The following is a 14291-nucleotide window of genomic DNA, read 5'->3' as shown; positions in this document are numbered from 1 at the left end:
CTATGCTCAAAGTGTTGCTCACAATCCGAGCTCAGCCATGTATACTTGTAATCATTGTTTTCTCGGGTCCACTTAGACAAACAGTGATGGTCAGTCTTGACCACTAATATTTAGTCCGTAACACCTACTACATTGTGTCGGTGGTCAATTTGTCTCCGGCACGCGCTGGGGTATTGATGTGCAGATAATGTAGGGCTCATGGTTCCCTCATGAAGTCAGACAGCAATTGAATTCCGTTTCTGGTGTTAGAACAGCGATATATATATAGTTGTGCGTAATGGAAAGGTACTGGATAATAAAATTCTTATTAATTGAAACATTTAAATACAATGTATGACGTAATATGAAGGTAATGACCGCAGACATTTCACGTTACAAGCATCAAAGTCGTTTGTACAGTCAGGATTGTGTTGATGGTATCAGTAACATATAACTACTTCATTTCATTTGTCAATTAAGGAATACTGAATGTCAACAATTCAACAAAATTCTGAAAACAGGGCAATAAACAAACAAAAACGTAAATATGATAAAACATGGAAGGACGCATGTTACCTTGTGAATCGCTCTCTCACATTGGTGATGCGCCAATGCAGGGAATTGTCTAAAACAGTCAAAGTCGTGATCAAATGGCGTCATTTTGAAATTGATGCCGGTGAAAGAGATTGTTATCCCTCAAAGACAAAAAGGGTAAATGTCGGACGTTATTTAACAAAGATACCGTGGTGATTGTATCTAACAAAGATACCGTGGTGATGGTAGGACGTTATCTAACACAGATACCGGGGTGATGGTATCTAACACAGATACCGTGGTGATTGTATCTAACAAAGATACCGTGGTGATGGTAGGACGTTATCTAACACAGATACCGGGGTGATGGTATCTAACACAGATACCGTGGTGATGGTATCTAACACAGATACCGTGGTGATGGTATCTAACACAGATACCGTGGTGATGGTAGGACGGTATCTAACACAGATACCGTGGTGATGGTATCTAACACAGATACCGTGGTGATGGTATCTAACACAGATACCGTGGTGATGGTATCCAACACAGATACCGTGGTGATGGTAGAACGGTATCTAACACAGATACCGTGGTGTTGGTATCTAACACAGATACCGTAGTGATGGTATCTAACACAGATACCGTGGTGATGGTCTCTAACACAGATACCGTGGTAATGGTAGGACGATATCTAACACAGATACCGTAGTGATGGTATCTAACACAGATACCGTGGTGATGGTATCTAACACAGATACCGTGGTGATGGTATCTAACACAGATACCGTGGTGATGGTATCTAACACAGATACCGGGGTGATGGTAGGACGGTATATAACACAGATACCGTGGTGATGGTATCTAACACAGATACCGTGGTGATGGTATCTAACACAGATACCGTGGTGATGGTATCCAACACAGATACCGTGGTGATGGTATCTAACACAGATACCGTGGTAATGGTAGGACGATATCTAACACAAATACCGTGGTGATGGTATCTAAAACAGATACCGTGGCGATGGTATCTAACACAGATACCGTGGTGATGGTCTCTAACACAGATACCGTGGTGTTGGTATCTAACACAGATACCGTGGTGATGGTAGGACGATATCTAACACAAATACCGTGGTGATGGTATCTAACACAGATACCGTGGCGATGGTATCTAACACAGATACCGTGGTGTTGGTATCTAACACAGATACCGTGGTAATGGTAGGACGATATCTAACACAAATACCGTGGTGATGGTATCTAACACAGATACCGTGGTGTTGGTATCTAACACAGATACCGTGGTGATGGTAGGACGATATCTAACACAGATACCGTGGCGATGGTCTCTAACACAGATACCGTGGTGTTGGTATCTAACACAGATACCGTGGTGATGGCATCTAACACAGATACCGTGGTGATGGTAGGACGATATCTAACACAGATACCGTGGCGATGGTCTCTAACACAGATACCGTGGTGTTGGTATCTAACACAGATACCGTGGTGATGGTATATTTAATGGGTTGACTTTAGGATGTGTTATTTAGATGGATATTCCTGGAGTCTTCTACATTTAGAGGCGAAGAGAAACTTACGTAATACAATTACTTATTATCAGACGTTACGTCAATACACTCTGTATCCCTTACGTATCACAGTTTAACACACGACTGAAAAGATAAAAAAAAAAAAAAAAACTGTAGTCGAGTTTCGGCAATAAGATTGTCATAGATATTTGAGGAAAATCGAATTATCATTCTAGGTCAGTTGATGCCGACATCAGGAATGAAAGAACACACTAACAGCCCGTCAGCGTTCTGTTTGTTAATGATCGTTTGTAATATATATGGTAACGTTTGGTAAATATAAATATATGATATCTCTTTTATCATTATGATTTTTCTCTGTATTGTCGATCGGTAAGAATTCTTAAAATACAAAATATCATTTTCCCTTTACAATGTGAATAGTTCTTTTTGTAACAACGTTGGATTTTTTTCCTACATAAAAAAACTCTTCCAGCGTTCATCCCGTTAGAGATATAGACAGATTAGAACTAAAACCTGATCAGAGAGTGAAATACACCGTCTTTCACTTATCGATAACCAGTTTTAGACTGACACCCAACAGAATGGCAAATACTACAGGATAGGTACGAGATTTCGTAGAAAAGCGACGCCAGCCGCCCCTTACATTTTGACATCATACCAGATGGTGATGAATCCATGTAGTCCCAACAGTAAATACTTTATATATTATTCGATATTTGTGTGGCTTTAAGTGGGAAAAGCTAGCTTTAAAGAGGAAGAATAGTCGATATTTTTATGACCATCGTGTAAATGAGGTTTTAGATTGATTGTTCCTCCGCACACGACTTTTACACACACATACACCACCACCACACATACACACCACCACACATACACATACAAACGCACCACCACACATACACACCACCACACACACATACGTACACATACCACCACCACACACACATACACACACATACACACCACACAAATACACATAAACATCGCCACTCATACACATACACACAACCACACATACACATACACACCACCACACACACACGTACACACCACACACATACACATACACACCACCACACATACACATACACACCACCACACATACACATGCACACCACCATACACACACATACACACCACCACACACATAAACACATACACACCATCACACACACCTACACCCCACCACACATACACATACATACCAACACACATACACATACACACCACCACACACATAAATACTACACACCACCACACGTACACCACCACACACACCAGATTAGACAGACAGACAGACAGACAGACAGACAGACAGACAGACAGACAGACAGACAGACAGACAGACAGACAGACAGACAGACAGACAGACAGACAGACAGACAGACAGACAGACAGACAGACAGACAGACAGACAGACAGACAGACAGACAGACAGACAGACAGACAGACAGACAGACAGACAGATAGATAGATAGAGAGAGAGACACACACACACAGATAGATATATAGTTACACACACACAAACAGAGAGAGAGAGAGAGAGAGAGAGAGAGAGAGAGAGAGAGAGAGAGAGAGAGAGAGAGAGAGAGAGAGAGAGAGAGAGAGAGAGAGAGAGAGAGAGAGAGAGAGAGAGAGAGAGAGAGAGCCGTCCCGTGTTACGTGTTACAGTGATAATTAAAAATATACTGCAAAAACCCTCGTTTCATTACATCTGAACATTGTATAGAAATAACACAAAATTCACCATTCAGGTACTCAGGTATGTTATTGTAGAGATCTACAAACTACAGGTACCCCTCCGTCAGCTTGTTCTTGTTCCATCACTACTGATAACTAGACACAAAGTAACTTGCGTTTTATACATTATACAAAATGTTAAACCACGAGAGATTAATTCCCATTCATTCATGGGAATATGAATTTCAACATTAATGGAGTCCGTTGAAAACTATGCCAGTGGGTTAAGCATGTTGCTTTCGATTCACTTTCAGAGTGGGTTAAATGTATTCAGTTTATCATTCTTAAAAGAATTAGCAGCTTGGAATCCAAATTGAAAACAAAACACAGGTCAATGAGTCCAATGTGAAATCAACACTTGAAGATTTACATGACAGATGTACCATGATGCTTGCAGATCAAGCAAGCGATTATCATAAACATGAACTGCATGCAGGACTGCTTGTTAACAAAGGTAATCCCACATGTACGTGATACAATATTCCCGAGGAAGATATTTTCATAATCATTATTTAGTATTACAATTATTTCAACGTCCTATTAATGATAAAGATCCGAACTTACACATAATTGCTAAAAACTTCACAGGAAGTTTTGTGGTAAGATCTTCCACCTGGTTATTGGGCTACATATAGGAACTAACTCTCTTCTGGTTGACTTGATTTTGTTTTCATGTGTGACTAAATATAACCGGGTTTTTAAAACAGGTTACACAAACCAAAAGAAGGCCTTCGCTTTCAGATATATTGTTGACGACTTGTTTAAAAAAATATTGACAATGTCCATCGTGTATACCTACCAGAATTGGAAATCAACAAGACCACAGATGATTTCTACATCAACCCATTATCTCGAATCAACGATCAACGAAACCAGCATTGACCACTTTCCGCCAAGCTGCAATGATTCCAATTTTCCTATTGTGAACTTTCCATTTCTGGATAACAACATCCCTGCATCTCCAACCTTTGGTATTTACATGTCGCAGTTGTTACGAATTCCAATGGTCTGGTCTCAATAAAACGATTTTCGTGCAAGATGTCGCAAAGTGACAAACGGAATATGTTTAATGATCGTCAGAGGGATCTCATTGAGAAATCTATTTTCTTTACGTGATATGATGCTGGGCGTCTTTAGCTTGTTTGCTGTTGCCATTCGGATTCAAGCGATCCAAAACTAATGAACCCTATTTACATGCAGGCCAAGGTCCTGTGTTCCCCGGTGACAGAGAAAGGGGTCATGTGAAGTTAAAACGAGTGCATTCTACTGCATATAAATGTATTTTCTTGATAGTGCAATCACAACCTTGATTGTGTTTAAAACAGGTCTTAACTAATGACATTCTGGTTTGATCTGTATCATTAGTGATTCTTGAGCTAGTGTGCGTGTCTGAACGTATTACTGGGAAAACGACCTTGAGATCTGTGTTAAACGACAGCTACCAATCTGTTTATGAACGACAAGATTGCATGCACACACAATCGTAATGACACATACGTAACAAGATAACTGATGTATTATTGTTTATGGGTTATGAGTTTTACTGTAACAACAACAACGATCAAAATTATTGTGCAGCAAGCCTTCTCCAGTGTAAATGATTTTTTGCTGTATAAACCGAGTTTATAATATCATTTATAGGAGTAGAGAACGTCCTTTATCATCTGTAACCTTGTTACGAAACACATATCTGAAGTGTTACATTGTTGATAAATGCTCGAACATAAACCTAAGATGAATAACACCTTTTAATACATAATCAAGGTTGAACACAGCAAAACAATGACTAAAACTACATCACAGCAGTAATCTGAAGAAATATCGAATGCTTAATGGGAAGATACATTGGCTCCATGATTAAATCATCTTCCTAATTGTCATATGTCTGATTATTTTAGAAGAACTTCAATCATGCCACTATCAAATGAAGAATTTCAAACAACCCACGTGGTCGCTGACATTCGTGGTCAGTCTGACCTTTGTAGTCACTGACTTTCCTACATAATATCTGGTATATTTATCATGGAATATTTTGTCTGTGAAATATGAAGATAACCGAGTCTGTTAGAAAAATACAAAGATGACTTGTTAAATGCTTACCTCCAAAGTTTGGACGAAGTCTGATGTCATAACCTTCCAGCATGTCTTCTATTGTAGCCGATGTGTTAGACAGAGGGACAGTATCAGACGCCCTGAAAGTAGTATAATAGCCGATGTGTTAGACAGAGGGACAGTATCAGACGCCCTGAAAGTAGTATAATGACTTCATAACACAACACATTTCCTGTTGTAAAGTGGTATTGCAACTGATTCCAGTGTACTTGATAACAACAAAGGTTATCATTTTATTTTTGTTGTTATCAAGTATATCAGAAGAATGCGACGTATATAATTAAGTATATCATTCCCTGTATATGTGCCATCTTATACATCGCTTATCAATATTGTTCACTGAGGATACTCGAAACCGGTTTGTATTTAGGAAACGGGTGTAAAAACATCAAGAAAATATCATTATGTCAGCATAATCATAAACCAAACTCAAATTCCATAGACCCAGGGCACAATATGGACAAAAGAAAGATTTACACGGAGTTTCCTGAAAAACGTATGAGGAGAATAAGAACATGAGATCCGGAAGAGTAAGCGTCTTCTGTTTCATCGAGGACACCAAACATGTAAATATTGGTCCATTTAAGTAAGCAAAGTCACAATCTCGAATGAAGCATGTCCAGCTTCATTCACACAAAGAAATAAAATATTTTACCATGTTGGTGTTTTTTTTATGTTTTCTTAATTAGGTAACTATGGCAACCATTAAACTTCCCATAAAGTTACATCAACCTGCATCTTTAAAACCCCAGTGATACGAGTTTGTCCGTCAGTTGACGTCAGTTGTAAGGTGGGACCTAAAATTGTTAGTTTTGTTTTATTGGAAATTCATTATATAAATCGTGTTCATGGATGACTTTATCCTAGAAAGAATACAGTTAGGCATGTTACAAAGATAGGTCTTTTGACACAGCCTGAATCGGTGTAACTCACTTAAGAAAAAGGATGTGTGATGATCCCTCATTTGCCTCAATTCATGTAACTCACTCAGATAAAAGCATGTGTGATGACAGCTCATTTGCCTCAATTCATGTAACTCACTCAGATAAAAGCATGTGTGATGACAGCTCAGTTGCCTCAATTCATGTATTTTCATGTAACTCACTCAGATAAAAGCATGTGTGATGACAGCTCATTTGCCTCAATTCATGTAACTCACTCAGATAAAAGCATGTGTGATGACAGCTCATTTGCCTCAATTCATGTAACTCAGATAAAAGCATGCGTGATGACAGCTCATTTGCCTCAATTAATGTAACTCACTCAGATAAAAGCATGTGTGATGACAGCTCATTTGCCTCAATTCATGTATTTTCATGTAACTCACTCAGATAAAAGCATGTGTGATGACAGCTCATTTGCCTCAATTAATGTAACTCACTCAGATAAAAGCATGTGTGATGACAGCTCATTTGCCTCAATTAATGTAACTCACTCAGATAAAAGCATGTGTGATGACAGCTCATTTTACCTCAATTCATGTATTTTCATGTAACTCACTCAGATAAAAGCATGTGTGATGACAGCTCATTTGCCTCAATTAATGTAACTCACTCAGATAAAAGCATGTGTGATGACAGCTCATTTGCCTCAATTCATGTAACTCACTCAGATAAAAGCATACGTGATGACAGCTCATTTGCCTCAATTCATGTATTTCACTCAGATAAAAGCATGCGTGATGACAGCTCATTTGCCTCAATTCATGTAACTCACTCAGATAAAAGCATGTGTGATGACAGCTCATTTGCCTCAATTCATGTAACTCACTCAGATAAAAGCATGCGTGATGACAGCTCATTTGCCTCAATTCATGTATTTTCATGTAACTCACTCAGATAAAAGCATGTGTGATGACAGCTCATTTGCCTCAATTAATGTAACTCACTCAGATAAAAGCATGTGTGATGACAGCTCATTTGCCTCAATTCATGTATTTTCATGTAACTCACTCAGATAAAAGCATGCGTGATGACAGCTCATTTGCCTCAATTCATGTAACTCACTCAGATAAAAGCATGTGTGATGACAGCTCATTTGCCTCAATTCATGTAACTCACTCAGATAAAAGCATGCGTGATGACAGCTCATTTGCCTCAATTCATGTAACTCACTCAGATAAAAGCATGCGTGATGACAGCTCATTTGCCTCAATTCATGTAACTCACTCAGATAAAAGCATGCGTGATGACAGCTCATTTGCCTTAATTAATGGAACTCACTTAAATAAAAGAATCTACTTCTAAATGGTTCACACACCTTACATATTTGCATTTGTAATCACCGGACGTGGCTTTGTTTAAAGAGAAGTAAGATATTTTGTGAGTGTGAAATATCTCTAACGACATTACACAGAAGTAAAATTATTCAAAATATACATTATTATTCGAATCATAGGAAAAACGCGAATCATGACAAAATATCAGGTTATTGTTCGTAAAATGTGGTCCATTTAATGAGCTTCATATTGCATAATAAAATTTTTCATTATATACATATACTTATGATCGGAAAAAAAGATGGAAAATTATTAGATTGAAATTCAATGGAAAGCTACTTAATAGTGAAATAAGATTGTTCAGGGATAAACATCAATAAAAGGCCAAAAAACGTTTGCTACATATCAGACATATAAAGTCTAGTAATGTTGGCATTTAATATATCCCCAGAAATCGATGGAATATTACGTACCATTAGGGATGAAATTTCCATCTGTCTACAAACTAAATAGCACTGCACAATGGCCATGAGTAAACAATGATTACTGCCTCGACTATCAGACGTACCACAACACATATATATGCTGTAAATAGAAAGGCTTCAAGGACAATGCATACTAACGACAAAAATAGTATGTTTACTCTCAACTTTATGCCTTTATCAACCCATTGCAGTTAAAATGACATTTTCTGTTAAACTCCAGCTTTTCTGTCTCGCATTGATGTTTTATTTCCATCTAAGTCGTTATCATGGTTACCAGAATCAGGATTTACCTCTACCAGGAAATTTCCTTTGTATGTTTGTAATATGTATGTTTTTTTTTTATCAACATGATTTAGTTTAAAGTCAAATTTTTGTGTGACTTTCACTTTTTGTGCAGGTCTTATAACAATATGAATCATGAAGCCGTTACAGATGTACCTGTACTGTGAATCAGTTTAGATCAGTTTGTGTCTAATCTACTATGTATTTTTACTTAAAATATCCCCATGTTAGTCATTGTTGTTTCTCTTAAGTACATATGGTGCATCTCTGATCAAACAGGTGGACACAGCTAATATCAATCTCCTCCAGCGTACATTGTGGCACCCTAATATCAATCTTCTCCAGCGTACATTGTGGCACCCTAATATCAATCTCCTCCAGCGTACATTGTGGCACCCTAATATCAATCTCCTCCACCGTACATTGTGGCACCCTAATATCAATCTCCTCCACCGTACATTGTGGCACCCTAATATCAATCTCCTCCACCGTACATTGTGGCACCCTAATATCAATCTCCTCCACCGTACATTGTGGCACCCTTATATCAATCTCCTCCACCGTACATTGTGGCACCCTAATATCAATCTCCTCCACCGTACATTGTGGCACCCTATATACATATGTATTGTGACTCTAATGAATGGTAACGGTTGAAATGACGATTAGGATTTAAAAGATGACACTGTTTCAGTAGACAAACATACGGACAAAACATTAATAATTTGATCAAATATAAAAACGATGGTATTAAAAAAATAGGATCTGAAATGTAAATATGGATATCGAAGGGTCGTCAGATTGTAGTTATATTCAATATAGATGTAATCTGAATGACAGATAGATATAATAATAATGTTAGGCATATTTCTTGAATGTAAAATGCTGAATGCTGTCGGGTGAGACATATTTAGATATGATTATTTGACGGAGCTCGTGTACGCTAGGTTTTGGCTGTCAGTGTCGGGTGGGACATATTTAGATATGATTATTTGACGGAGCTCGTGTACGCTAGGTTTTGGCTGTCAGTGTCGGGTGGGACATATTTAGATATGATTATTTGACGGAGCTCCTGTACGCTAGGTTTGGGGTACCCTGTTATTGGTCTTTATGAGTAGGTTAAAAATAAAATTTTTTCATAAGTTTGAAAATATGTCATTTTTTGCCGTGACATATAAGGCAATGAAAGAATGAAAGAAATGTGATCTTTTCCCAACCGTACAACATCGAGCCTAATATCCTATAACACACAATGAAAAACCAGGAAAATTCTACGAAGAAACAAAAGTATGAAAAATGTTTCATTTTCAAACTTTTTTGTTGTAAAGAAAAAATATGACTATCTCAAACAATTTGGAAGGTGGAAATATAAAACATATCTTTTGAACTTTTACTTAGCTTGTCATGTAGAAGCAGAACGTTTTATAACCGACATGAGTTCGCAAGCTGTATAAACAAACCGATTTTACGTCACGTCATGATATCATGCCATGTTATGTATGGTTGACCTCTCAGTGACTGATGTAAAATCACACCCTTGTTCGTGCTCGGTAATATTATTTATATATTTGTTAGGAATTTCATACGAGCTTCATTCATTTAGCTGATGTTGTACACTTTTAAACTTGTCATCAATGAAACTTTATACAATGCCATCAGCACTTTTTCTCCAACGTATGTTTCAGCACTGTCGCCAGGTTATTTCCCCGTGTTAATCGATCTTCTGTGAACACCATGTCATCGTTTAATTAAACCTGAATATGAATTACAGTTTTTTCATACATAGCATTCAGACATAGTTATCTCTAATGTAATAATAAAATCTAAATCTAAAACTAAAACTTTCAAATACCTAGGCAAACGCTAATACTTGGAGTAGAAACACACGCCATGAGGAGATCCGGGCTGTACAATGCCTGACGGGATAGGCGTTGGTAAATTACATTTTCATCAATGGAGAAAAAGCAATGCAATCATGTTGGATAATCCAGAAAAGTTTTATTGTAAATAGACATGGTTGATAATGGTGCAATACACTGGATATTTAAGTAAAAAATAAATTCGATAAGTGTCGTACTAGCAGGTGACATTTGAATGCAAATACATTGCAGTACAGCTTAGCAATGAAAGTGTGTATCAATTGTATAAGAACGATGATAAAAATAGTATGCTTCGGAACTTCCCATGATTAAAAGGTTAAAGGAAATCGGTGATATTTAATTTTTACAGACAACAACTTGACATTCACTGGTACAATGTACACGTTGAACAGATTACTCTACGTCGCAAACGTTCTAACAGATAAACACTATAGTGATTTTCGCAGTACACTGTGTACCCTTCCACGAAAGGATGTCACAATGAGTTAGGGAATATTTATAACGATCGTGGTCGACAAGAACACAATTGTAACTGACATACAAATGCACATTAACGGAAATTTTAACATGTCATTATTACCACATTTTATCTTACAAGCTAAAGTCAGAAACGCTCATAAAAGTTTAGTTTTGGGGTTTGTCCAGAATAAACCTTATATAAGAAAATAACCTGTTCCCTTTGACAAAATCATTTCCATGCTGTTGCTTATGAAAATATGATACCTGATGAAATGTAATTTTAACCAATATCTCTACCTCATCTTTTTGACATTTAAAAGTCGAAGATGATCCTTATTGGAAAGTTTGCTCCTATAAATGTTTATATAGAGATGATATAGCTGAGACGAGTTATTATCTGAAACAAATGGGCATCGTACATGTCTAACGTTATATTTTAATTAATATCTATGACTATGTCAATATTCTATCACAATATTTGCTACCAAAATACGACAACAAAATCACGCGCAGGTATGTTTTGGATTTGTTTTAGCGATATACGCAGTAGTGTAGGTCACAATTATAAGCTTGTAGCGCTGTTTATATCTCTAAGAACAAAGAATGCTTATTTTAAAAGCAAAAAAATAAAAAAAAGAAATTTATAATCACGAGAAGGATTGAATTTCTTGTTGCCGAAATCTTGGTTGAGTTTAAAGCACAACTTTTATAAAAGACTAAAGGTTTATCAATAAGACCAGTCGCACCACTCTCAATACTTTGAGCCTGAACTATTCAAAAAATTTTCAGGGAAACAAATGAATTGTTAAATGATTTGATCATAATTCATTATATTCAATCATGTGACTAATTGTTGTAAATATGTTTACTTAGTTAACCCGGTTACAATACTGTTTAATGCTTAGAACTTGAAACAATTCAATCTTTTGAAACCAAAGAAACGTTAAAAAGTAATATCATTGATCGTTACATTCTTAATATATACAATATAAGTACCTCTAATTTATATATCTACATGTGGTTTTATCTTTATATGATATGGCGTTGTTCCTCAATGTATAGTTGAAATAAATCATAAAATCTTTCAAACCTAGCCTCAAGTTATAAAAAATTACAATTATATCTTGACATGAATATCTCTAAGAGGGAATACAAATGATATTCCGTTATTCTATTCATTTAAAAAATGAGAGCTGAAAATCAAAAGACCAGTCAGCTTACAATAGGATTAAGTATGGGTGACTACATATTACGAAACAAGAATTCTCAGACCAATGTTTACTGTCGTCTACAACCACTGCAGCATCACTTGTTGACAACATTTGTACCAATATAAGTATCAAGTCGGAAAACCGGATTAATATTTTTTCATTATTGCGTGTTTAACAAAAATATTCCTATCTTTCGAATCAAAATTTGGGTTCCTCATGGCGAGGAAAAACTATTGTACAACGGAAATAATTTTAAGTCTTCATAATTCTGACAATTAGCAATCATAAATACCAAGACCAGACTTCGGTGTCAATATTTAGAAAGCTTTCTCGGCCAAGGATTAGTTATGTATGACAATATTTATATAAAAATGTTTAAGGTTCAGTTCTAGGTGTCCAGATTTACCAACAAAATCGTCTCAATTCGCGAATTAGATTTGATTTCAATACATTATAATTCGAAAAAAGACTACATTCCTGTTCCGGTTCTTGGGTCTACAAGAAAGTCCGTTCCATTTTCATATTCCCAAACATATTGTAAATGTTATCACCAAAAATTATCAGAAATATTTCATGCCAACGCCAGTAATTGGTGACCATCTCTTTATAACAACAGAAAGTTACTTTAAGCCCGAGCTTGCATCGATACCTACTGTGGGTATGTCCCGGAGCATTTTAGGGTTAACAAAGCGGTGACTGTCTACATCTGATAACAGGGCCACAGTTAGACAGGGTAAAACACAGTGTTGTATCAGTTAATGGAAGTGGATAAAATCTGAAGACATATAAACTGTTCTCTGTATAAAATGTTTAGACAATTGTTCCCTTGATCAAGCTCCCGATGGTCCGCCGACAAAATATCACCTCTAGTGTGCACAGCTTGAAATGGTGAGAAATCCTTCGAGACTTCCAATTTCGGACAAAAACTAGCACTGCTTGCCTGTCAAGGTCTTCGATTCTTGTGTGAAGAAACATATCCGAACGAATGAGACGTAACTCAATGTTCATTTCAATGAATTAATGTTGACATTTCGACGCTAAAAGAATGAATAAAGTAAAGTAACAGCAAGCAAATTTCTGCAACCCTGTCAATACTCTGAATTGGTTTTGGCCAATAAGTTGGAGAAATGTATGGGAGTAAGCTTTCACGTCAATCTCTGCGTATGTGGTGTCTGACCGAGTGTTGGCCACTGGAGAGAAAACATCGGACTTGAGCCTCAAAATACTCAATAGAGGTACTCACCAGTTCGTATCGGCGAACAACAGGAGTAGAATTGCTGTCACCCTCCAAAACATTTCCATGACATCCTGCAAATCCACCTGACGCACCACCATCGTCTGTAACTGAGAGAAACGCTATATGTCGTCTGCTTCTGCTGCAAAACCATTTTACCGCGCACGCGCATTGTTTTCTTTTCTTCGACGCGAGAGACAAACGTGCGGTGTATGTAGAGCAGCGTGACGGGAATCAATCCGGAGTCATGTTTGTTGCCAGTATCGATTATTAGGCCAATGAATTTCTCATGTTGGCTATCATAAATAGTCATTGAAGATACACAGATTTCTACCAATGTACCAATGTGTTATAGTTTGTTAAATTGGTATGGATATAAGCGACGACAGGTGATTATGTTGACAAATTGTTGGCTAGTTCCAAGTTTTGTTTTCTGTTTTTTTTTGCCATATCAATATAGTGTCTGGCAGTATCAACAACTTGATGCCGAGGAAGCTATCATCTTATAAGCTTGTAATACCTTAATGTCCAGGAAACAAGATTGCATTATCAAGTTTGAACTTTTTTGCTTTCTGTAACGGGACTTGCCAACTTC

The 14291-nt window shown here is 37.0% G+C and overlaps 1 protein-coding gene across 1 annotated transcript in view; it reads right to left on the bottom strand.

Annotated features, from left to right (window-relative positions):
• Window positions 1–13797, bottom strand: part of LOC132553119 (gamma-aminobutyric acid receptor subunit beta-like) — an 88623-nt gene extending 74826 nt beyond the window's left edge. Inside the window, exons 1-2 of the mRNA XM_060217331.1 lie at window positions 13706–13797; window positions 5916–6007 (exon numbers count right to left, since the gene is read on the bottom strand). Coding sequence (XP_060073314.1) covers window positions 5916–6007; window positions 13706–13797 — 184 coding nt within the window. The remainder of the gene's footprint in view (window positions 1–5915; window positions 6008–13705) is intronic.
• Window positions 13798–14291: the final 494 nt, after the last annotated feature.

Source organism: Ylistrum balloti, unplaced genomic scaffold, assembly GCF_031769215.1.
Source record: "Ylistrum balloti isolate Yb309-2 unplaced genomic scaffold, AGI_CSIRO_Ybal_v1 Utg370298, whole genome shotgun sequence".
NCBI classification, from domain to species: domain Eukaryota; kingdom Metazoa; phylum Mollusca; class Bivalvia; order Pectinida; family Pectinidae; genus Ylistrum; species Ylistrum balloti.
The sequence above is the reverse complement of the archived record's forward strand: the minus strand, read 5'-3'. Positions and strand labels throughout refer to the sequence as shown.